This window comes from Trichosurus vulpecula, chromosome 8, assembly GCF_011100635.1.
Source record: "Trichosurus vulpecula isolate mTriVul1 chromosome 8, mTriVul1.pri, whole genome shotgun sequence".
Lineage (NCBI taxonomy): Eukaryota > Metazoa > Chordata > Mammalia > Diprotodontia > Phalangeridae > Trichosurus > Trichosurus vulpecula.
This window is the reverse complement of record NC_050580.1, coordinates 185,808,649-185,835,353: the sequence shown is the minus strand read 5'-3', so window position 1 is coordinate 185,835,353 and position 26,705 is coordinate 185,808,649. Positions and strand designations below refer to the sequence as shown.

The following is a 26,705-nucleotide window of genomic DNA, read 5'->3' as shown; positions in this document are numbered from 1 at the left end:
GATATAAGTATAATTTCCCTGCCTTAAAGAGTTTCTCTGACAAGTTTGTCTTGGTGCCTGAATTTCTAACTCTTATAACCACTCTTTGAGAACTTAGCATTCTCTTCAGAAATCCTTTTTAAAAATGGAAATTGTGTGGGGCAGCTAGGTAGCTCAGTGAGTAGAGCACTGGCCCTGGAGTCAAGAGGACCTAGGTTCAAATCTGGCCTCAGACATTTGACACACTTACTAGTTGTGTGACCTTGAGCAAGTCACTTAACCCCAATTGCCCTGCCTTCCCCCTTCCAAAAAAAATGGAAATTGCCAGATAGGGTAAATATTCATTCACTGTTTTTAGCATCTTTTACCCGACTGTCACAAATTTGTTTATCAAAGTAGCTATCTTTCTCTTAGTTGAGAGCAAGACTTTGAAAGACACAGGAAAACTAAGTTTTTATTCAGTGATGAAGAATTCAGAAAAAAAGTCCAGAGCATGGAGTTCTATAGAGAAGGGAAGGCCTAGATGGAGTAAAATTTCATTTGAGGATACTAACATAACTGGGGCAATTGAGGTAAGGATTATTGAAAGGAGTAGGAATGTCAACATAAACTCAACCTATTTCACAGTTTGTCATAGATCTAGCCCTATGCCTGAAGTTTTTTCTGTTATTTGTGCCACTACTGCAATTGAGCAGACACTGTGAAATAGATGAGGAGAAAAGATAAACACTTGCCTTCCTCTTGCTGAATACTTCTAGAATAAATTATCCCATTTTGAAGATTTGGGGTTGATTAGAATAATTTGCCACAGGCAAACGTCCAGCCCAATAGTTGTAGCACTGCTTGACTTAAACCCTGTAATTCTAGAATGGCTTTTGGGGAAATTGTGAAGCTAGAAAAACCATTTATGTAGTTCAAAGAATTGGTTGCCTCACGTGAGCTGCTTCCTGTAGGATAGCACTGGGGAAGAATGTCTTATTTTTGTCTCTGTTGCAGCATCTCTCCATATCGAATGGCAACATACAAGTGGATGCCTCTTTTATGCAAACACTCTGGAATGTACATCCTACATGCTCAGGAAGTAGCATCGAAGAAGGTTTGCTCTGATAACATGCATTCACTCCCTACCATGTCACAGGACACAGAAAAAAATTCTTTTTTGCAATGCATGTATTTCACTTTTACAGTATACCAGAATAACCTGGTAAAAAGGTAGCATGATTTGTGGTTACATGAATTTCTCTCCTTAAAGCCAGTAGGAGTTATGAAAATATCACATGAGAACTATTCTATTTGACTTTGATTCCCATGAGCATGAATTTTTGTCATATTTTAATTTTCTTTATGGTCATACAACCATTCTTTTAGGATTTCGAGTGTCATTCCCTTAGTATTTATGATAATTTGGGATTGATTGCTGAATACATTCAATATTAATTTATTTGCAAACAATTTTAATTGGTAACATTTACTCCAAAAATGCCTTTCCATGGAAGTCAAAAGAGCTCTACTTTCTAAACTGAGACTCTCATTGGTCATTATTACTCGTGTTGATGTGAGCTTCACTTAAAAATAATGACCCTTGCAAATGATATGCCCCATGTGTTATGCTTTTCTTTAAGAAATAGCCTATTTTAATATTTTATCCTACATTTTAATGAAGGCAGTATGGTGTAACAAAAAGACTGGATTTGGAGTCAGAGGACCTGGGTTCAAATTCTGACTCTGCTGCTTTCTACTTGTGTGATCTTGAACAAGTTGTTTAACCTAAAGTTTCTCTTTCTAAAAAATAGATCTTTGAATAGGTCTTCTCTGGTCCCTTCCTACTCTAAATATTTGGTCTCTGATTCTCTCTAAAGCTTCCTTGTTGGAACCAGGAAGATGTAGATACAAATCTTTACTACTCTAATGCAACTTTGAACTGGTCTTCAGCTCTCATAGAGAGCTTGGATCAATTAGACATTGTTTATGGTATCAAAGAAAATACTTAGAGATCTGCTTAATGTGTTAAGAAAATGACTTAATGTGTAAATTGCCTGATTTATCTTTGTCCAGCTGAAAATATCTTCACAGCATTCACTGGTACAAATTCCATTTTAAGACAATGAAAACATAAGTGATCCATGTCACTTCCCTTTATTTTCCAAATATTGCCACATTATATACAAATTAAGAAAAATTGAGATACTCTATCTCTTGGCAGTTTTCTCCATGTGAACAGAGTATTAATTGAAGGACACCTAATTAATGTAAATGAGAGACTCAGAAGGAAGCATGGTTCTGCTATCATAAAATAATGGACTGTTTAATCAAGGCAATGATCATGGAAGGCATTTAATTTTTTATTAAGCTAGACCATTATTGTTCTAATGAGATGTACCATGAATTATTCCTAAATGCCAAAAATGTTCTGATGCAGATGGAGGCATCAGTGCAACAAGGCAGGAAAATGGAGCTGGACTTTGGGGTGTTATTGTTATTTAAGGAAATCTTTACTTGCTCAGGTGAAGAAAGGGCAGAGATAAATGGCAAGGTGTTACAATGACTCCTGCTTTATGTGATGAACTAAAGGTAAATCTTCCCAGGGATTGGTTACACGTTATCAGAAGCTGCTTACTTTCAGGGATCTAATCAAATTCCTAGAATAATTGAAGCCAGTCCCTAAAAAGGATTCATCTATATGATTAAAGAAAAATTGAAGCTATACATAATTGGCATGCTGAGTTTACAAGTATTATTTGGACGTTCGACTAAAGGATTTTGGAACTTAGAGGGACAGCTAATGTTCTATCTGTAGAAGGCTTTTTCAATGTAAGGTTCATGGTAGGGTAGCTACCCTTTTAATCCTTTTATGAACCAGCGTTATAGTTTGTTGGAAGATGATCAGTATTCTTTTTACATTATTGCCTGAATTATACTTGTTAAAATTCAGTTCCCAAAACTAAAACCCATGAATTAGAAGAATCTGAGTTAATTCACTTCAGGAATGGGTGAAATACTTTACCTTCCTTTTCTTTTGTTACAGTAGAAATGTTCAAAGTTTGACCTGCAATATGTTAAATGAGTTAAAAAGTTAATGTATATTAAAGTTAATATCTAAAAAATAGCTTCCTCTTTTCCTTCCCCATGATTCTTTCTTTTCTCGTAATTGCTGGTTGGTTTGCATTTTTACGCAAAATATACACTTTGTGAATGTCTTAGCTTATCTAAGTATTAGATATTTTAGCCATTTAAATATACTATTCTATCAATACTGACTCCCTCATCGTTCTCTAGCTATAGCATTGAAGCTATTATTAACCCAGATTTAATGAAATATTCTGCTCGTTTATTATCTTTTATACTGCTTGACTCTCAGCTAAAATGTCTGTTTCATATTCCCCCTATTTTCTCCCTGTCTCCCGAATTCGTTGACTGAATCTATACCTTACATCCATACCCCTAAGTCTTTTATATTAGTTGCTAAGTCTTGCATGCATTTGACTTCTTTACCACAGACAAATTATAGTAACTAAACCAACTGTAGTCATTCTGTCAGTGTTTCAACATTATAATGGTGAGATGTGGTTCTCCTACAGGATACCTACTTGGTGGGCATGTAGTACGTTTTTTCCATGGCCATGATGAGTGTTTGACAACCCTATCTACAGACCAGAATGATTCCCAGCACAGGTAAGCTGGTGGCTTTCATCTCTTGTTATATGACTGAAAACATCAAAAGAAGAGTTCTAACTTGGACTTCACTTCATATCAACTTCTTAGTTGCTGGTCAAGCTATTCAACTTTCTCAGGCTTTAATTTTCTGATCTGTAAAGTGAGAATAGAAGTGATATTAACTTTTCATATATATACATATATATATATATATATATATATATATATATATATACATATATTACTTAGGGGAGAATAAGCCAATGTAAATAGAAAGTAAATGCATTACAATTAGCTGGAAGATAGGATTTATGGAGACAAGTAGTGAGAGATAAAACTTGGAACAATAAGTTATTGGCACATAATTCAGGTAAAAGGTTATAAAAGACCTGAATGAGAGAATAGAAAACAAGCAGAGAGTTCTCAGATATGAAACTGACTAAATGTAGAAGACAAAGAATAGCAAAAATTCAAAGATGACTGAAGGATTTGTTTTTTTCATTAATATCTACCCTCCCAAGTAAAAAAAAATTAATCGCAAAACATTTCCACAATGGCCATATCATAAAATGAATATGATGGAAGTTTTAAGCCTGGTACTGGAAGGAACTTAGTACTATTAATAGAAATAGAAACATGGGGACAGGTTTTAGGGAGAGAGGTGATGAGTTTCAAATGGTGAGCTTGTAGGAATTAAAAATCCATTGTACATTTAAAGTTGATCATTGGTTTACCCTTTACCCTTCTCCAGGCCAAATTACTACGGTTCTTCCTTAGGTCAGGCCCTTAACCACCTCTCATGAGGTCTGATAGCCTCTGAATTGGTCTCCCTACCTCTTATCTCTCCTGTCCAATCCATCCTCACAAGTTATCTAAATAATTTTCCTAAGACACAGAATATCACTGTTCACATTCCTCAGGGGCTCTATAAGCTAGCTCCTCCATGATGTGCTCGAGTCTATCTCTCCAGCCTTACCTCGGACTAATCTCCTTCAGGTCTGCTCTTCTCCAGCTAAATCGGACTACTTCTTATTCCCCAAGCACCCCATCTCTGTGTCTCTGCCTCATACTGTTATTTTGCCTGAGATGTCCTGTCAGTTTGCCTTATGAAACATCTCTAAATGAATACATTCAATAAATGAAACATTACAAAATGAGAGCAGAAGCTCAGAAGAGAACACAGACGAGTGAGGGAGTTTTGTTCCTTTTGCATTAAGTTTAACATACACTTAAAAACAAACTATAAAAGAAGTTCACAGTTTCATGCGCAATCCTTTTTTTATTCTTTGTATATTGAAATGCTTGTTTTTGTTGATCATTGCCAGGTTCATAATAAAGTTGAAACATATCTCTTCCATCCATCCCCTTCTTTTCATTCCCATGGATTGTGTGTGTGTAAAATTCTTATTCCTTTTCTCTTCCCCATGACCTGGTTCAATCCTTATCTCTCAACTGCATTGTAATAATAGAGCTGCCTGATTGAGCTCCCTGTTTTTGTCCTTCCCTTCTGCATTACTTCTTCCACATGACCAAGTGTGATGATGTTGTTTCCTCTTCTCTAAGATAAATGGCTGCCTCTAGCTTAAGGATAAACTAGGAATTCATCCTGGCATTCAAGGCTGTGCACAATTTAGTGGCATCCTACCTTTTCAACCCTATTTCTTATCTAATCTTTTTCCATCATATTATGTTTCCAGCTAAACTGGATTATTAGCTTTTCCCTAATCTTATCTCACCCTTTCCTGCCTCCAGGTCTTTGAGCACACTACTCAGAATGGACTTCACCTGTTGAAACATTTTCTGTCTTCATTTGTCATTTCCCCCTCAATCAAACCAAGTCAATTAATTTGATTTCATTTCTTCAGTATTGTCAGGATCCCAAGACCTATGACACAAATCTGTCTAAAAGAATAGGGAAAGTACCGGAAGGTGTAATCAAAGGTGCAGATATCACTATTCAGAAACATCACCCAGACTTTTTGACTTCTCTGTGCCCAAGATCTCAGTCAACTTTTAAGCATAGCCTTGCTTACATACCTTTCCCAGGGATACATGATACAAAGCAAGCCTCTGAGGAATGCCTGAGCTGCCATAAAGAGGTCATACCTGACTCTCTTGTTCATGATCCTATGGCTATGATTCTTCTTCATTAGCCCAAGGCCCTTGGCTCAACTTGATTTTAGCTGCTACCTGCAAGGTAGACTCAGAATGGGAAATAGCTTGCTGTTTACTTGAGGGCTGCTGGCAACAGTTAGTGCTTTCTATCCCAACAGATCAACAACTGTGTCTCCTTGACTGCTAACCAGGACCATCCTTAGAGTGGTGAAGGGAGGGGAATGAGTTAGCAATTTCTGAGTGATGTTAGAGTCAGAATAACATAGTAGGATTGGGATCTGCTGCTTTGGGATGGAGAGATTGCCATTGTTTACCAGATTTAGAGTTAGAAGGGTCATGTGATCATATCCCTTACTTGACACATAAGGAAACTGAGGGACAGGGATTTGCCCAAGGACATGCAGCAAACTAGTGGTAGAGTCAGATTTCATTTAATTTGACAAACATTAAAAGTATTCTGCTAAGTACTGGTTAGTACAAAGCCAAAAAACAACCCTTCGGCCAGGAGTTTAGGAGAAAAATCTAGGGTAGTTAGAAGAGTGGTGGACCTAGGGAAAGGGGAGACCTTGATTCTAAATTCTCCCTTATACACTTTGTGTATTACCATGAGCAAGTCACCACCTCTCTCAAACTCTAATTTCCTCACCTGATGATACTTCTAGTGCCTATCTGTAACAGGGACCACATGAGGGATAGCCTACACTTCCCAGTATAAATCTATCGGTCCATCTGTCTATTTTAATATTATATTTTATTACATAATATAATTATACAATTATATGTTAATAATATAAAAATAACATAATACATATAATATCAATATTATATATTGATAAATGTTTTGCGTATATATATCTTGCTTATATGTAGTTGTTTACATGCTGTTTCCCCCATTAGATTGTAAGCTCTCTGAGGGTAAGGACTATTTTTGCCTTCCTTTGCATTTCCTGCCCTAAACTGTGCCTGGTGATAACAGGTGCTTAATAAATGTTTGTTGACTTGAAAAAAAATAATTGCATAATGTGTCTTGATTATATCTCGTATTTCCTGGGTTACCTTTCATCCCAGATTGTTTGACTCATTTTGGAATAAGAAGCATTCATTTTTCATTGATAGAGACTAGAACAGGCATCCTTATTATCCTAATGATTTACAAGACTAAAGGGTCAGGAAGTCCTGAATTCCCTTTATGTGTGCTTAGTCATTTGAATAGAGTTCAGTGATTTGCTTTTGTTTATAATTAAATAGGGCCAGAGCTACCATATATCAGTATTCTGTACATTGTATAGAATGGTGATGTGTGCCAAATATAGGTGAACCACATTTAAAGGATGATGCCAGGGTAACTGCTTTTGGGGGCACATAATCATGGCATACTTAAACCCCTTTAACAGGCATCTGTGGCAAGCATCTTATTTAGTCCTTTGTTTATTTAGTCTATAGTCTAAAACAAAAATTCTTTGGTTAGGTTTTAGATTTACCATGTTGAATTCTTGATTTCTTTAATCATCTTTGAGTCAGTATTCTTAGCCCTTAGAAGTTTGGTTTACATTGATACAGGAGAAAAACAAAATGCTGCTATGACCTCATTGGGGTCCAAGTCCAGTAGTAGGATTTCTGGGACAGAGGGTATGAATAACTTAATAACATGTCTGGCATAATGCCAGACTGTTTCTTGTGGTTCTAGCTGAATCAATTTTATGTGTATAAAAACTTTTACGTCTTATGTAATATAGGTTGTCTGTTTTGTAATTTATAGTTTCTTCTTTTTGATTATACATTATTCACAATTTGAAAGATATGGCATAAGATACTGACTTAAATCAATTTTTCACCAGAGAGTTTTCCAGTTTCCCATTGAATCTTGTCAAATAAAAAGTTCCTTCCTTACCAGTTTGTGCTTTTAGGTTTGATAGAGACTAGACTTCTTTGTTCATTTGTTTCTAGGATTTGCTTATCTAATTTATTCCATTGATCTATTTTCTACTTTTTATGCAGTACCAGGTAGTCAACAAGCATTTGTTAAGTGTTTACTATGGGCCAAGCACTGTGACAGTTTTTAGAATTAGCTGCTTTGTAGTATGGTTTGGGCTCTGGTAGCGTGAAACCTCTTTCTTCCTTTTTAAATCATATATTTGCCTTGGCTGTGATGATGATTACGACTTTTTGATTTCATAGATTCAACTGAGTCGTAATAAATTCCATTCCAATCCACAATTTTAACTCCATACAAAATCTTTTGTGTTTTAAATATATTTTTGAATGCAATAATAAATCAGCACTAGGTATCTGCAGTCATATGACTTGAGACCATCTAATCTGTGTTTCCTTTCCCCCTCCCATTCTGCTCAAATTAAAATCAGTAGATCATTTCTCTTTCTTACAGTCTTTTCTCTAGAGCTCTATTGTGTTTTCCTTGGAGCCATTTTTCCTATTGTACCCCTCATCTCAGACAACTATCCTCCTTCCCTTCCTTTCCCCCCAAGCCTCTTCTTAAGATTTCTTTGCTTCTACTACCGTAATCTTTCTTTTTAAAACTTTTCCTTGTTGATGCATATAAGAATATGGTTTGTTAGATACCTCTTCCCTCTTTCCTCAATCATTTGTTTGATTAATTTCACTTGTGTTGATTTAAGTTCAGGAAGTTTCAAGTTTCTTCCTCTTCTTCTCTTTTTTCTCTTTGTTTCCTCAATGTCCCTTAAAGGGATAGTGGTACCTCATTATGTCCCTCATAAACCCTTCTTCTAAATTCTTTTATTCCTCTTGTGGCTGCTACTATCTTTCTAGTCACACAAGCTTCACTCTTTTTCACTTCTCGTAGGTACTACGTTACTAAATGTCATGAATTCTGCCTTCAAAAGACCTCTTTTCAACTTCTTTTCTTAATTTAATTTGGCATCTAAGTGAAGACCTCACCACCTCTCCATAGAATAACCTCTCCCTACTCAGGCTCCCTGAGTATTCTCCTCACCAAACTTGCCATCTTACCACTGCCAAATTGATATTCCTAAAGCACAGAGTAAACCATGTCACTCCCCTAGTCGCATCACTTCAATTGCCTGCCATTTTCCTTAGTATCAGTTATACATTTCTGTCACACAATTCTTCTCACTGTCTGCCTCCAGCCTATTTTTCTAGGTTCATTTCACATTATTTTTCTTCACAAACTTTTCATTCCATCTAAAATGGCTTATTGCCTGGACCTTATACAATATTTCTTCGCATACTTTCAAGTCATTGCATAAGTAGTACTTTCTTCCTAGAATGTTATTCTTTCTCCCTCCCTTTTGCTTGGACTTTCCTGGCTCCCTTTAAGGCTCAAGTCAAGCACAATTTCCTATATATAAGCATTGTCCCTGGTGTGATTGAGTCCACTCCCACTGGAAAAAAATTTACTTTGTATTTGTTTATATACATTTTATATTTAGTTAATAAATAAATATAAAGTAATTTGGAGAAGATAGTACTAACCACAGGGAGGAAGATGAAGAAAGGGTTGGTATTGGAGTCTACACTTAAGGTGAAGCTTGAAATGAGCTAGGAAGCTACTTAGAAATATTTTAACTTTATCACTTAACTCCTCAGTGTCCCAACTCTTTAAGACTATTAAGTTTCAAAGAGGGCAAAAGAAGGTCTAGTAGAAGTTCTGTAGAAGATCTATACACCAGTGAAACCATACCAGGTCAAAAAAAGAATTTTTTTGACTGACCTTTGTATTGTTTTCCCATAGTAGAATGTTGATTCCTGGAGGTTAGAAACTGTTTTTTGTTGTTGTTGTTGTTCATTTAATCAATCAGCAAGCATTTATTAAGAGTCTACTTTGTTCCAGGCACTGAGAGACTAGGAAAGATCTCATGTAGAAGGTGATTCGTGAACTGAGTCTGGAAGGAAAGCAGCAATTCTAAGAGATGATGTCAAGAAGTGAGAGTATTCTAGGCATGGGGGAACCACCAGTACAAAGTCATGGTGATAAGAGATGGATTGCTACATGTGAGGGATAGAAATAAGGCCAGTTAGACTGAATTATAGAGTGCATATAAGAAAGTAATGTGTAAATGCTAGAAAAGTAGGATGGAATGAGCTTGAAAAGAACTTTCTATGCCAGAGAAGCTAATATTTGATTCTAGAAGTTATTAGGAGCCACTAAAATTTTATGAGAGGAGTGATATGGTCACACTTATACCTTAGGAAAATTGCCTTGACAGCTATATTAGGTTGCTCTTATACCTGTTGGTTCCTTATTCACAGTTACCTTTTTAAAAATTTAAACGATTAACAAAGTTAAAAGGTTCAGTGTCATTAAATAACATCTTTCGGAGCGGAGCCAAGATGGCTGCATGAAAGCAGCGTCTTACAGGATCTCTCTCACAAGTTCTGTCAGATACCTCTAAAAAAGTGAATCTGAACAGATTCGAGAGAGTTAGAAACCACTAGCAGTCTGAATGGGGCAAATTTCCAAGCCAGGAGAGTCCGAAAGATCAAGGGGAAGGACCTATATAGGCTAGGAGAATGCTCAGCGTGCAGAGCTGCACCAGACAGCACCAAAGCAGAAGCAGCTGCAGAAACCAGCCAGTGATCCAGGCTGGGAGAAAGCTGGGTGCCCGAAACCGGCAGAAAACCCCAGGCCTCTCAACACAGGATGGGAGTCTGTCAAAGCGACGAGAGGCAGCAGCGCAACACCTCTGGCCATGAGACATCTACTCCTAAGGCTTGCGGCCCAAAGGTTTGAAATACACCTTCTTGAACTTCCGGGAGACATAATGGCCAGGTAAACGGCTCTCATCGCTCCCTCCCTGACCCAGATAATTCCTCGGGAAAACGCTGGAATAGAGGAGACAGAAGTGGGGCTTCAGTGGCTGAGCAGTGGGAGTTCCTGAGTCGCAGAGGAGCAGAGCCAGCCGGGGTCAACACCAGGAGCCAAGACGTTCCTTTGCACGGCCTGGGGAAGTGGCAGGCACCAGCACAGACAAGAAACAGCTGAGACCATTGCTGAAGAGCAACAGTGCTGGAGAGCAGCCCCAGGGGAAAAGGAGACTTTAGGCAGCCAGACCGCTCCCCCACACCTGAGGAAACTGAAGGCTATAATATGCAAAGCCAGTAACTAGACTCACAATCCCCAGAATAAGAAAGAGGGGACAGAGAGCCCTGAGCCCCAAAAACAGATATCCATTGTAAAGCCAGGAAAAAGCTAACCAATATGAAGAAGAACACTGAAAAACTGAGGACCATTGATTCTTTTTATGGAGAAAGGGATGATCAAAATACTAATTCAGAAGAGGATAGCATTTACACTATACCCACATCTGATACCTCAAAAGGGAATGTGAACTAGTCTCAAGCCCCAAAAGCATTACTAGAAGAGCTAAAGGAGGATTTAAAAAACAAATTAGGGAGGTAAAAGAAAAAAATGGAAAAAAAAAACACTGACAAAATCAAGTCTTTAAAAAATAAGATCGGTGAAATGTCTACAGAGATTCAGAATCTAAATAGAGAAAATGACACCCTGAAAGGTAAAATCATCCAACTGGAAAAGGAGACTCAAAATCAAAATGAAGACAGCAACTCATTAAAAATTAGAATTGAGCAAGTGGAAGCTAATTACTCTATGAGGCATCAAGAAGTAGTAAAACAAAATATAAAGAATGAAAAAATAGAAGAAAATGTGAAATATCTGATTGGAAAAACAACTGACCTGGAAAATAGATCCAGGAGAGACAATTTAAGAATTACTGGTCTACCAGAAATCCACAATGAGAAAAAGAGCCTTGACAGTATCTTCGAAGAAATTATCAAAGATAACCACCCAGAGGTCCTAGAACCAGAGGGTAAAATAGTCATTGAAAGAATCCACCGATCACCCCCAGAAAGAGATCCCAAATTGAAAACTCCAAGAAACCTTACAGCCAAATTTCAGAATTACAAAGTCAAGGAGAAAATATTGCAAGCAGCCAAAAAGAAACAATTCAAATATCATGGAACTATAGTCAGGATCACACAGGATCTTTCAGTTTCTACGTTAAATGACAGGAGAAATTGGAATATGAAATTCCCAAAGGGCAAAGGAGCTTGGACTACAACCAAGGATTAACTACCCAGCAAAATTGAGCATAATTTTTCAGGCAAGGAGATGGACATTCAAGGAAATAAGGGAATTCCAGACCTTCCTGATGAAAATGCCAGAACTCAATGGAAAATTTGATCTCCAAATACAAAACTCAAGAGAGACATAAAAAGGTAAACTGGGGGAAACCCCCCCCACAAACTTTATCAATCAATAAGGCCAAATTATCTGCATCTTTACATAGGATTATATCATCTTATGTATGTTTTTATATATATATATATACACACACACACACACATATATATGCATATATGTATATATATATGTCAATCTTGACAATAGTACAGTTATTATGACAATTGAAAGGGATACACATAGACTGGGGATGTCTGTATAAAGTAACTGATATAAGGATAAAAAACATAAGAGATGTAAAGGGAGGGTTCTGGGAGAAGAGGTAAGGAGGTAGTAGAAAAGGGTAAATTACATCAAATGAAGAGGCAGAAAATTATAGTAGAGGGAAAGAAGGGAGGGAGAAGAGCAGCATTTGAGATTTACTCTCATTGGATTTGGTTCAAGAAGTGAATAACATACCCTAATAAGTATAGAACTCTAACTTGTCCTACAGTCAGTAGGAGGAGAAAGGGGAAAAAAGGGATGGGGGTGGTTAGAAGGGAGGGAAGAAGTAGCAAGTAGAAAACGGTAAGATAAGGGAGGGGAAGCAAGAGGGAGGGTATACTGAGGAAGGTGGCAGTCAATAGCAAAACTTTGTTGAGGAGTGGAAGGGGAAAGGGAGAAATAAAAGCATAAACTGGGGGGAAATAGGAAAGGTGAATGGGATGAACTCTCCCATAAAATGGAAATGGATAGCAGAATGGATTAAAAACCATAATCCTACAATATGCTGTTTACAAGAAACACATTTGAAATGGGGAATACACACAGGGTAAAGGTAAAAGGTTGGAGTAAAATATATTGTGCTTCAGCTAAAGTAAAAAAGCAGGGGTAGCAATCCTAATCTCAGACAAAGCAAAAGTAAAGATAGATCTAATTAAAAGAGATAAGGAAGGACACTACGTCCTGCTAAAAGGCACCATAAACAATGAAGCAATATCATTGTTTAACATATATGCACCAAGTGGTATAGCATGCAGATTCTTAGAGGAGAGTTTAAGGGAGTTCCAGGAAGAAATAGACAGCAAAACTATAATAATGGGAGACCTCAACCTTCCCCTCTCTAAACTTAATAAATCTAACCTCAAAATAAACAGGAAAGAAGTTAAGGAGGTGAACAGAATTTTAGAAAAGACAGATATGATAGACCTCTGGAGAAAACTGAATGGGGATAAAAAGGAATATCCTCTTTTCTAGGAGGTACATGGTACATACTCAAAAATTGACCATGTACTAAGGCATAAAAACTTCACAATCCAGTGCAGAAAGGCAGAAGTAGTCAAAGAATACTTTTCAGATCACGATACAATAAAAATTATTTGTAATAAAGAACCATGGAAAAATAAGCTAAAAGTTAATTGGAAACTAAATAATCTAATTCTAAAGAATGAGTGGGTCAAAGAAAAAATTATAGAAACAATTAATAACTTCATTCAAAAGAATTGAGATTAACAAAATTCATCTGGAAGAACAAGAGGTCTAGAATATCTAGGGAATTAATGAAAAGAAATGCTAGGGAAGGTGGCCTAACCATACCAGATATTAAACTGTACTATACAGCAGCAGTCATCAAAACTACCTGATACTGGCTAAGAAACAGGGTGGTAGATCAGTGGAATAGGATAGGTACACAAGATGCAGTAGTCAATGACTATAGCAACCTACTCTTTGATAAACCCAAAGAATCCAGCTTCTGGGCTAAGAATTCACTATTTCACAAAAACTGCTGGGAAAATTGGAAAATGGGAGGACATAAACTGGGCATAGACCAATATCTTATACCATATACCAAAACAAAGTCAGAATGGGCTCATGATTTAGGAATAAAGGCTATAAGCAATTTGGGAGAGCAAGGAATAGTTTGCCTATCAGATTTACGGAAAAGCAAAGAATTCATGACAAAACAAGAGATAGAGAGCATTACAAAATGCAAAATAGATAATTTTGGTTATGTTAAATTGAAAGGTTTTTGTGTAAAAAAGCCAATGCAACACAGATTTAGGAGGGAAGAAAAAAATTGGGAGAAAATCTTTACACCCAGTGTCTCTGATAAAGGCCTCATCTGTACAATATACCCAGAACTCAGTCAAATTTATAGGAATACAAGTCATTCCCTAATTGAGAAATGGTCAAAGGATATGAACAGGCAGTTTTTAGAGGAAGAAATTAAAGATATCTATAGACATATGAAAAAGTGCTTGAAATCACTTCTGATTAGAGAAATGCAAATCAGAACAACTCTTAGGTACCACATCTCTTCTGTCAGATTGGCTAAAATGACAAAACGGGAAAATGATAAATGCTGGAGAGGATGTGGGAAAATTGGAACACTGTTACATTGCTGGTGGAGTTGCGAACTGATCCAGTCATTCTGGAGAGCAATTTGGAACTATGTCCAAAGGGATATAAAAAATGTTCATACCCTTTGACCCAGCAATACCACTTCTAGGGTTGTATCCCAAAGAGATCACACAAGCGGGAAAAAGACCCATATGTACAAAAATATTTATAGCGGCTCCTTTTGGGAGTGAAAGCAGTAGCAAAGAATTGGAAATCAAGAGGATGCCCATCAATTGGGGAATGGCTGAACAAGTTGTGGTATATGAATGTAAGTAATGGAATACTATTGTGCTATTGGGGAAGATACGGACTTCATAATAACCTGGAAAAACTTACACGATATAATGCTGAGCAAGCAGAGCAGAACCAGGAAAACATTATACACAACCACAGATATTTGGATTCTCTGATGACCAACCCTGATAGACTTCACTCTTCTCAGCAATACAAGGTGCAAAGACAACTCCAAAGGACTCATGATGGAGAGAGCTATCTACATCCAGAGAAAGAACTATGGATTCTGAAAGCAGATCAAAGCACACTTAATGCTCACCTTTTTTTTTTCTTTTGTTTTTTTTTCTCTTTCATTTTTGTTTTTGTTTTTTGGGTTTTTTTGGTTTTGTTTCTTCTTTCTCATGATTCATACCATTGGCCATAATTCTTCTTTACAACTTGACTATTGTGTAAATAAGTTCAATGTGAAGTTATATGTAGAAAATATATCCGATTCCATGCAGTCTTGGGGAGGGAGAGGGGGAGGGAGGGAAGAAAATCTGGAACTCAAAATTATGTGGAACCGAGTGTTGTAAACTAAAAAAGAAAAATCTCCAAAAAAAAAAACCTCTCTCTCTCTCTCTCTCTCTCTCTCTCTCTCTCTCTCTCTCTCTCTCTCTCTCTCCCCCCCCGCCCTCCCCACCACTTCTCTCCTTCTTTCCCTCTCTCTTTCCCTCTCCCTCCCTCTCTCTATGCATGTATATATATGTGTATGTGTGTGTGTATGCATGCCATATGTGTATATGTGCCTACATATGTAATTTCATATCTACATATATAAATATACATACATAGTACATGTGTATTTTATAGGCATATACACCAGAATCTTCACTGGGTGATTAATGTGTGTTGAAATTTAAATGAGAAGTTACTGAGCAGTGGCAGTGCAGCAATGCAGCCTGAGGTGTCAGTGGGAAATAAGGAGTTTTCTGACTCCTTCACCAGGCTTAGTGAGGGAATATTCCATTGCAAGATGACAAAGATTAAGAGAGGAAAACATTTCAAATGAAAGGAACTTTGTTCATTCTAGAATGAAAGAGCACAGGGAGAGAGGTGAGAAAATTTGGTGGGGGTCATTGGTGTGGGTCATGTTAAGGTATATGGGAATAAAGGAGCAGATAGTTCAGATTTGAGGTTATTCTTTGGCAGTTCTGAGTATCATGGGGACAGGGAGAATAAAGGGGTAGGAGTATGCTAAACTGAAAATTGTGTCCGGGCAGAATGGTGATGAATGGAAGTAATTGTGCAAATGAAGACAGGTAATTGGAAGGTTCACCATCTCTCCTGGGCCCTGACCCTGAATGTCTCAGCACTGCTTGTCAACTGCCTATTCTCACAGCAAGAGTGAGTAGGCCCTGGTGGGATTGTATACCAGAGATCTCCAGAAGATGTTGGTTCCCAGGGTTCTCTGAAGTGGTGTTTCCTAGGGCATCTGGAAACTTAATGAGGAACAGGTACTATAATCACATTTGTTGTGGTTTCATGATGTGGTAGAACCGTTTTATTGTTAATGTATTGTTAATGGAATTTGAAGATCTTTCCCATCCGTTAATAGGCCTGTGTGATCTGCTTGAGTCACATGCAAGCCTGAGTCACATGGAGCCTGTGGTGGGAGGAGCTTGCTGAACGGGTAGAGCAAGAAGTTGGGATGAGTCGGAGCTTGGAGAGAAAGAGGAGGCAGAGAAGGAGGGATTGTGCTTAAGGGAGCTTTTTTGTGTTGAGGCTCTGACAAGGGAAGACTTGGGAATGGTGGTGCCCCCTGCGTTGATAATGTGTATAGATTTCTTTGTTGCTATGAGGGATTTGGCTTTCTGGTGTTAGAAATGTTTTGGTTTCATCTTCCATGAAGAGAGTCTGTTATATCTTTCGATTCAAACCTGGGAAAATGTCTGCATATTCATAGCAGCCACAGTGGGTATCATATTGGTGATATAACTGTCTCAAAGAATTCAGAGTTGCACCACCTCTAATCCAAATATAGGTTTTTATTGAGATTGACGCCTCTCATGCAGCGGGCTAACTAGCAACTTCAGAGAAAGCAAGATAGATTTTTATAGGATAAAAATGCAATTACATAACAGAAATTATAAATATTAAAAAGGCAGGAAAGGTTTGTTAAGAGATTAGGCAGTAGGGGAGGGGTCCCTGCCTCAGTGAAATTGTGCTTGCAATTACCCACAATGCATACAGAAAAACACATTTGAGGAATATGTATGTATGATAATGATATTATAATAAGCCTCTCTACATCATAATTTCACCTAAAGGACAGCTTTTGCTATTACTGCGCAGGTGCCTACTTAGGGAAAGCCCCTTCTATTGTTTTGGGGTCCACATCTTGCTTGGGCATCCTGCTGGTGCTGCTCTCTGATTGGCTGAGTATTGTGGTCCTGTCTGAGACTAGATGGATGTGGTTGTAGTTGAGTACATGGACACATCTGCTCTTTCTGTGGGAAATATGAGGAATGGGTCTGGGGGCAGTGGCTAGCTAGAGGCAGTGGCTGGGATCCCATCACATGGACACGCCTACTGTTTCAATGAGACATGAGGTCATGGACACATCTGTTCTAGTGAGCAGTGAGGCATATACAAAGAAGTTAGGATGTTGAGTGGGGGTGAGGGGCAGGGAGTGAGTAGCTAGGTAGGGGCAGTGGGCCCGCTGTTCAGTGGGGCCTATAAGGAAGTTAGAATATTGGGTCTGGGAGCAGCTTTATTAGGATTCCATCACATTCATGGACAACTTTACATAAACATTTTGTTTAGTAATTCCCTAGTTGACTGACTTACTTTTAGTTCTTTGCTATCACAAAAAGTTTTACTATGAATATTTTGATGAATATGAGACTTCTTCTGTCTTTAATATCCTTAAAGAATATGTCTAGCAAAGGGTATAGTATAATTATTCTTAGTATAATTTCATATTTTTTTTTCAAAATGGCTTGACTAATTCAGAATGCCATAGACAGTTTGCTAGTATTCCTGTCTTGGTATAACTACTACAATATTAATTATTCTCATCTTTTTATCTTTGCCAATTTGCTCGTTGTGAAATTTCAGAATAGGATTTTGCTAAATAATGGCTAATTTTTTTAGCCATCCACAGATTTGTAAGTTGTAAAAGAAGTGAAGCTTTTTAAGTAATTTGCAGACTCTTCTTTCTCTATGGTTTCACATAATGAAGTACTTCTATCCTTTTCTTCTTTTTTTTTCCTTTACTGCTCCTAAAGTGGTAGCCATGATAATGGTTTCCTTCACTAAGGTAGCAAGTAACTTGTCAGAGTAGAAGTTATCATATGTTGCTTCATTTGGTATTCAATGGACATGCCTTGTGAGTGGCTTTACCTTTATAAGGAATGGACAAGCAGATCTCATACTTAGAGTGCAGTACACTAAGTGTTGGGGCGTATAACCCAAAAAGTCAGGATGAGGCAGGCCTGAATGCTACCTTCGAAACTGTATGGATGGGGTAATCTTTCCCAAATCCTTGTGGATAAAAGATCAGTTAGCTTAAATAAGAAGTGTATGGCACACTGAATGTGAGGAAGTTTTTGAAGAAGGTGAGTGATTGACGAATTGTCAAAACCAAAGGGGGCAGTCCTCTTTAGTAAGTAGACCTTACAAAAAAAGACACAAAGGGAAAAAGTAAGCAGTGAATAAAATTGTCCATTTAAAGCTCAAAAGTCTTATCTCATACAGCTACCTGGTTGTCAGACACCATCTGATGAATTTCTCTGGTCTGGGAATGGTCTAAGTAGTTTCCAGCTGACTATCTTCTTAGACTCAGGTTATTTGTTGAGATTCTCTTTCTTTGTTAAAAATCTCCCACAAAAATGGTCTTTAAATAATTTTGAATTACTTAGAATAAAGTTAACTCAGCCCTTACAAATTTGGAAACTTGTAGATCAGGGAACTTGCATTTTTAGGTTGGCCAATTGTCATATTGATACATCTAAGAAACTCAGATAAAAACAGAAAAATTAGAACTTAATCTTTGTACTTTTCATTATTCATTCCCCCATTAGGAAGATGAGATTCCACTAAGGAATTAATAACAGAACACCTTTTATAAGAAGATGGACTCAATACATAAATGAATTCATTTAAAAGTTGTCAGATTGACTACAATTGTAGTCTACGATTGTGACTACAATTATGACAGGGATGGTATACATAAATACATTGAGTAATACATTTTAAAACAGTCCATATCAAGTAAGCCATTTATAATTAAACATTTCTGACTTCTAGCTATGTTCAAATAAATAACCCCTAATTAAAGTGGATGTTTCTTTTAAGGCATTTGCAACATAGACCGCAAGCCATTCTTCTTCTAAGATAACTAAGTGTAACAGAACTGAGACAGTTATGATATTAACTAAGTAAATACATATTAACTAAATATCATGGTTTCACAAGTCTTTGACCTAATTATCTCCGTACTATTATGAGGAATTAAAGGACCCTAACTTATACAGGAATACATAACTAGTAACAGATGTCAAGGCTAAAAACTTAGTTATTTGGATATAGAAAGGACTAAAATTCTAGGCCAACGAGCTCAAATCTTGTACTTACATGTTACTATAGTAACTCAGATATGCTCCAGTATTAGCTTATAAGATAAGGATTTAATATTGTGTTCATACTAATCATCTGACATGATTATAGAATTTGCCACAAAAGAAGAATAGGGACATAACTGTGCTGTAAGGAAATAATGATTCACTAGCTTTATGTCAATTCCAGGCAAAAGTTGTGTAGATGGCCAATTGCATTGAGCCAGGCTTAAAGTAAGCCAGGTGGCATATTTTCCATTCCAGATTTTCTCATATTGAGAAAATTTAGTCAGGAGAATCCTGCCTCAGTTCATACAAATAGTCATGCTCCCAGCCTTTCCCATGAGAACATCCCCTGTAGTTCATAGATGTAAAACCCCATAGGATTGGTGGCATCATGTATCATTGGCTCAATAGCATTCTTTGATCATACCTGGAGTCAGACTCAGAATAATATCAGTTAGAGGTGGAGCCAAGATGGCAGAGTAAAGGCAGGGACTCACCTAAGCTCCCCCCAAAACCCCTCCCCAAATGCCTTTAAAAAATGAATCCAAAGAAATTCTAGAGCAGTGGAACTCACACAAAGATGGAGTCAAATTTCCAGCCCAAGACAACTTGGAAGGTTGGCAGGAAAGGTCTATTGCACTAGGGTGAGAGAGGAGTCCAACATAGGCCACGCCAGTGCAGACCAGGCCCCGGCAAAGCTGGAGCAGACCTCAGGGTACCTGTATCACTGACAGCAGTGGTGGTTTCCAGTCCTTTGGCCCACAAGTGCCAAAGACAGGTCAGCAGGAAAGGTCTATCACTCCTTGCCAGCATAGCCCTGTCCACAGCAAACCAGGAGCAGGTCTTGGGAGTAACTGAATCAGCAGTGGCAGCGGCAGCAGCTGCTTCTGGAGCTCTCAGCCCACAGATGGTAAGGGGGTCAAGGAGATTACATGGACCTTTTTCTAGCACTGAGCCAGGACTTGGTTGCTTTGTCCACACTCAGATCTGGGTCATAGTCTTGGATGGGAGTCCCAGGTCAAGGAGGAGCACTAGCACATCAAAGCTTGTGGCCACAGTGGAGAGGAGAACCCTCCTTACAATGCCAGGGCAGAAAAGAATGCTTGTGGTTGCTCACAGACCAGGGTGCAGGCCAGAAGAGGAGTAAACATCTCTCTTTAGATCATACCACCTTGGAAGAACTGAAAACCAAATTCCTAATTACTTAAAGTCTAGTCAAAAAGGTATTTGTAGTGGGGAGGAGATTCAGTTTTTATAAGCCAAGAACATACCCAATTAAATTAGCCTTATCACAATGACAAAGTTTGCCAGGCCTTTAAAAATTTCCCCAAAATATCACTAGAAATTAAGAAAATAATTACATTCTGGAATCTCACATAAATTGTGAATGTGGTAATTCGCAAACCTCCACATTTAACGTACATACATACACATATATGTATGCAAACACACACATGTATGTATGTATATCATTAGATGAAGCAGATTTGAAAATCACGCCCCTATTTTGTGCAAGGATTCCTTTACTCAGTAGGAATTCTACAGCACAGAAAACTGTTGCACAGGGTTGATAAGAATTTATAACTAGATGGTTCCAAAAATCCTTGTAGATTTAGAAGAATTTATGACTGGGTGGTTCCAAAAATCCTTGTAGGTTTACAAAGGCTATTTTACAAGGTCTTTTCTTTCTGTAATTACCAATTTTCCACTCACTTTGGGGTTAGGGTGCACAGTTTATATACCTGTCCAACAGGGGCTGTTGGCACTCCACCATCATTTCACCCCTGGACAGAGAAAACATTACCTCCAGCTATACCAGACCACTCCTAGCCTTGGGCCACCTAAACAAAAGAATCTGTTTCCACCTAATCTTGGGTAGAACTTAATGGGCTTCCCTACTTTTGATTAAATTACTTGCAAGTTTGGGTGTGGTCTGACCAGGATAAGGAGTGTCAATGTAGTCTCATTAGCAGTAGTGTCCTTCTGAAGAAAACCTGAACTTAAAGTCTGAACTTTGGAAGAAAGGGGATGGGGTAGAGGGAAAGCTCTGAATCTCCAAGATATTGGTTATTAATAATCATTTTTCACACATTCTATTTCCCTTTCTAATTGTATGATAATGGGAGGATAAAACAATACCACATGATATAGAATGAATTTAAAAACTTTATTTACTGCATACTATGTGCCAGGCACTGTGTTATTAGATTATTTAAGGTCCATTCTGGCACTAAAATGGGATGTGTAATTTTTCAAGTATTAAATAAATGTTGACTTTTGTTATAATTTTATTATTTATTATTATTTATTTTTATTATTACTATCCTTCATATTTTATACTGGGCTGAGATGAGAGAATTTAGAGCTGGGAGGAGCCTTAGAGATCATTTAATACAACCACCTCATTTTGTAGATGAGGAAAATGAGGTTCAAAGCCATAGTTATAATAAAGAACAAAGCTGGGATTCAAACCAGTGTTTTACCATGTAAATCCCAGGCTCTCTCCACTGTAGCATGTTGGATGTCCATAAGGCCTCCTTCTGTTTTATAAAGACAAGACATTTCCCTCTGCTCTAAAGAAGTTTTCCTGACTAAATTAGAGCTTTAGTCTGTATCATGTGCTTTTCCTGGTACTCATACAAGTTTTTTTAAAAAAAAGACATTTTCCCCTGCTCTGGGTACTCATATGACAATGGAAATAATATTATTAATTTTGTGATTATCATTGTATAATAATTAGTAATGATCCATAGTATGCTCCATTTTCTACAGAATTCTCCCTTATCTTCCTCTCTCCTCTTTGTCATCCACTCCTTCAAATTCAAAGACACACTTTATTGCCTTCCTTTTAGGAGCTCATACTTTTTTTTTTTTTTTGAGAAAATGAGATTGGAAAGTTGTGGCTTTTTAAAATTGTATATTGACTTTTCCTTCATGAGAAGTTGTATGATATAGTAAATAGAATACTAGGTTTGAAATCAGGAAGAAGACCTGGGTTTAAATTTTATTCCTAATGCTTCTAATGTAGTGCAAATAATTCTACTTAAACCTCAAATAGGCTTAATAATACCTATTGGGGTAGGATTGTTAGGACACTCAAATGAGATAACATTTGTAAAAGTTTGTAAACTTTAAAGATATATGCAGTCACAGTTATTGTTATTAAACCTTGAAGTTTACAAACAGCTTGCATAGATTAAGTTGATTCTTTGCAGGGAGCCATATCTTTTAGATATTACTCTCTGTACTATGCTGGGAGAGCACTTCTTGGATTCTGTTTTATTTATTACATTTGTCATGAGTCAGAAGTGTTATCCTATTCCTTTAACACTTATTTACAGGAGGATATTCTATGAAACTGGAGGAGCTGGGAGCCGAGCCAGGTCACTGTGGAGAGTGGAACCCCTTCGTATAAGGTAATACAAGTGCCTGGGTACTATGCATTCTCAAATTTAAGTTCCTTCCCTCCTCTTATTTGTATGACCCTTATTTTATTCTCTTCTTCATTGTTATATTCTAATCCCTCTGTGATTAGTGCATAATTGTATTTTCCCTTTTTCTAACTTTCAGGACAGCTTTGGTACCCTAAGCTCAGCCACAGCACTTCTAGAAGCCATCCTATTGGGTTAAATCCCAGGGTTATCTCAAAACATTACCAGGGAATGCTTTGGACTTCCAAATTTCTTTCTCAAATTTTTTTTTTTTGCTAATTCCTAGGAAATAGTAAGTTTCCTGTTTTTCCCTAAGTCACATAATACTATGGGAAGTTAACTCTAGGATTCTGTACCATCTTTCTTTTACTCTCAGGCCTTGCTAGGATTTTTTTCCCTTTAAAAAATTATTCTTTAAATTTCATTTTTATTTGTGTACTTGCTTTTATCTGTAATAAGTCCATTTTTGGTTGCTTCTAATGATCTTTCAGAACTGCCATTATATTCTTTTGTTGGTCAGTTGTTTTCCAGTCATGTCATACTCTTTGTGACCCTGTTTGGGGTTTTCTTAGTAAAGATAACAGAGTGGTTTGCCATTTCCTTCTCCATCTCATTTTACAATTGAGGCAAACAGGGTTACGTGACTTGCCCAGGGTCACACAACTAGTGTCTGAGGCTGAATTTGAGTTCAGGAAGATGAGTCTTCCCGACTTCAGGCCCTGCACTCTATCTACTGTGCTGCCTAGCTGCCCATTCTCTACATTAGTAATTTTAAAATATTTGCTTCTTTTCCTCCTATGATTTTAAAAAATAATTTCTAGTTCTACTTTTATTTCCTCTTATAGTTCTACAACCAGTGTTAATTCTTGCTTATATTCCTTAAATGTATCATTTACCCATATGAGAATATGTCTTGGGAATAGCTTGTGTGTTTCTGTTTCCATCTGCATCATTTCTGGTACTTTTGATATTTAATTTGTTTTGCCATGTTCATTTTCTTTTTGCTAAATTTAACTATCTTTTTCAGTTTTTAACCATTATCCTTTTTTTTGCTCTCATATTGATATTTGTTCAGTAGGGAATGGGATGATGCAGATTTCCTCAAAACCTCTAATTCTACCATCTTGACTATCAATCAAACTATCAAGAAGCTTTATTAAGTGCCTACTATATTCTAGGAACCATGTACATATTAGAAGTGGAAGTCTGTGTGTTTATTTGTCCATTTGCCCTTTGTCCATAAGCCTCGCTGTGATTATTACAATGGACTCTAGCAGAAGAAATACATAAAATGGAATTATTCTTCTTCTAAAACCTGGATGAATAAAGACCTACCCTGGAGACCCTTTGTTATATATGCCCAGTGCTTCCACATCTCCAACTTAGGCTTCAAGTGAAGTTCTTTGAAGTACTCTATTTTGTGCTACCAACCATCCAACCACTTTGATGGATGCCAAGACTTGGTGCTTATCATAAACTAAACCACTAAAAGCTTGCTATTTCTCAACTAGATCCCAAACTCTTTCCTTAAAACTTGTAATTGAACTGCTTTCTCAGTTAAAAATCATCTAAAAGCATAAGAGCTAAGTTTTCCTCCAAGCCTGGCCTCCATCACAATTTTCATGGAATAAATTGTGTTTGCATTTGCCTTAGAATACAATTTATAGTGCTCCTCAAGGGTCATTTCTTTCAGACATTCTTTAAGAGAGTTTCAAATGAGGTTATGTTTTAAGTACCATGTGTGGTCATTTTTTTCTCTGACACAAGGCATTACATATGAGGCCTCCACAGGGTGATCAATGGCCTAATTTATTTTTCTGTATATTGTTCACTTTTTTTCAATAATAACCAAACGAAAGAACACTCTTCACTGTTCACTTTGAAGCTAGAAATATCATAGAAATACTCTCCATGACATTAAAATGTTAGAGTTCCGGTTCATGCTGTGAATGCTTTTATAGTCAGAAATAAATTTGCCTTTAAATGAACCCATTTCCATTATTTTCCCTTTCTCTTCTGGTCGATAAAGCCATTTGCATGAAAGGAGGAGCTGAATCACTGAAGACACACAATTTCTCTAAAGTGGAGCTTGGAGGCTTCAAGTGACCTATAAGTAGCACAATTACCTTAACTATTAGAAACACTATTTCCTTGTTTTTGCTCCTAAATTGTAGTCTAAAGGAAAAATTAGATATCCATGAATTGCACACCAACTTGGCTCCTAATAAAATCATTAGCATTGGAGAAGTAAAAGGATTGCTGTACCGTGGTTTTGTAAATTGGCCCTCAGAGACATTATGAGAAAACTCCTAAAATACTAAAGTACTGAAGTTTTTTAAAAGTACTAATTAGGGCTCTTTGTTAGTATATAACCACAAATGTTTCCTTCTGATTGACTTAGCTGGAGCGGCAGTAACATCAGGTGGGGCCAGGCCTTCCGACTTCGGCACATTACTACTGGCCATTACCTGGCTCTGACAGAAGATCAAGGCCTTATCTTGCAAGATAGAGGGAAATCAGACACCAAGTCCACAGCCTTTTGTTTCCGGGCATCAAAGGTAAATATTGGTAAGGGAAGGTTTGGGGCCTCTTTCCATAGTGAAAGTTTTGAAATATGTACAACAAATAAATATGAGACATATACCCAATGTGAGAAGAAATAAGACTGAACTAAGTGAAATCAGGCAGTGAACCTGAAAGAAATGCTGTAATTTTTGCCTTTATATTCCATTATCTTTGGTTTGAGGCTAAATAGAAAACTGGATCTTGTGGAGTGGTAGAAGTTGAGTATTTTAACTGATACTTTTAATGTGAATTTTTAAAGCAACTTTCAAGACTGCTTTTTGTAAGTAGCACAATACCTGGTACAGGATGGCAAAAATGCCTCTCTGAAGAACATTGCAGAAAAAGAGAGTCAGAATATATTTTTGACTCCAGACATGGTAGAATCCCAATGTCATTTACATTTTGAAGTATTGCTAGCTACTTGCACGTTCATTTCTCTTCTCCTCTCTCTCTCTCTCTCTTTATTTCTCCATCCCTTCTTCCCCCCTTTCCATAAATGATGAAGATTTCCTCCTAAGTCATGCTAGGAAATTATAGTTTTGTTCTCATAATTCACATAAACAATGTTGGTTTTGTTTTTAAACCTTAGCCAAGTCCACTTAGATGGCCAAATTTGGATACTGGACTAACAGGTGAATGCCATGCCACCATTCTACTTTATAATTTTTTTTTAGCAAAATCACTCAAACAATGTTTTAGACAGAGAGTATGTTCAGATGTTACATTCAGAAGTTATAGTGCTCCAAAGAGACCAGTTGAACAGTTTTGTCAGCTTTATATTAGATTCCATTCTTTTTATTCTTTTTTTTCTTTACTAGTTTCTGTTTTTTTTTCGTTTCAACATTCACTTCCATTAGCTTTTGAGTTTTAAATTTTCTCCACCTCTCTCCCCTCCTGCCTTCCCAAGATGACATACAATCTGATATAGGCTCTACATAAAAATTCTTATTAAAAATACTTTCACATTAGTCATATTGTAAAGAAGAATTAGAACCAATAGAAGGAATCACAAGAGGGAAGAAACTAAAGAAAATAACAAAAGAAAAGGAGAGCAAATAGTATGCTTCTGTCTGCATTCAGACTCGATAGTTCTTTTTCTGATATGCATAACATTTTTATCATGAGTCTTTTGGAGTTGTCTAAGATTCTTGCATTGCTGAGAAGAGCTAAGTCTATCAGAGTCAGTCATTACACAGTGTGGCTGTTACTGTGTACAATGTTCTCTTGGTTCTACTCATTTCACTCAGCATCAAGTCTTCTCAGGTTTTCTGAAGTCTGCCTGCTCATCATTTCTTATGGCACAATAGTATTCCATTACATTCATTTACCGCAACTTGTTCAGCCATTCCCCAGCTGATGGGCATCCCTTCAATTTCCAGTTCTTTGTCACCACAAAAAAGCTGCTTATAAATATTTTTACATGGCTCCTTTTCCCATTTGTATTATCTCTTTGGGATATAGCCTTAGAAGTATTATTACTGGGACAAAGGTTATGCACATTTTTATATCCCTTTGGGCATAGTTCCAAATTGCTCTCCAGAATGG

At 37.2% G+C, this 26,705-nt stretch overlaps 1 protein-coding gene across 1 annotated transcript in view; it reads left to right on the top strand.

The window, feature by feature from the left end:
- Positions 1-26,705, top strand: part of RYR3 (ryanodine receptor 3) — a 633,352-nt gene that overhangs the window by 110,506 nt on the left and 496,141 nt on the right. Inside the window, exons 7-10 of the mRNA XM_036736677.1 lie at positions 976-1,075; positions 3,558-3,651; positions 22,506-22,580; positions 24,997-25,153. Of these exons, the coding sequence (XP_036592572.1) occupies positions 976-1,075; positions 3,558-3,651; positions 22,506-22,580; positions 24,997-25,153 (426 nt within the window). The remainder of the gene's footprint in view (positions 1-975; positions 1,076-3,557; positions 3,652-22,505; positions 22,581-24,996; positions 25,154-26,705) is intronic.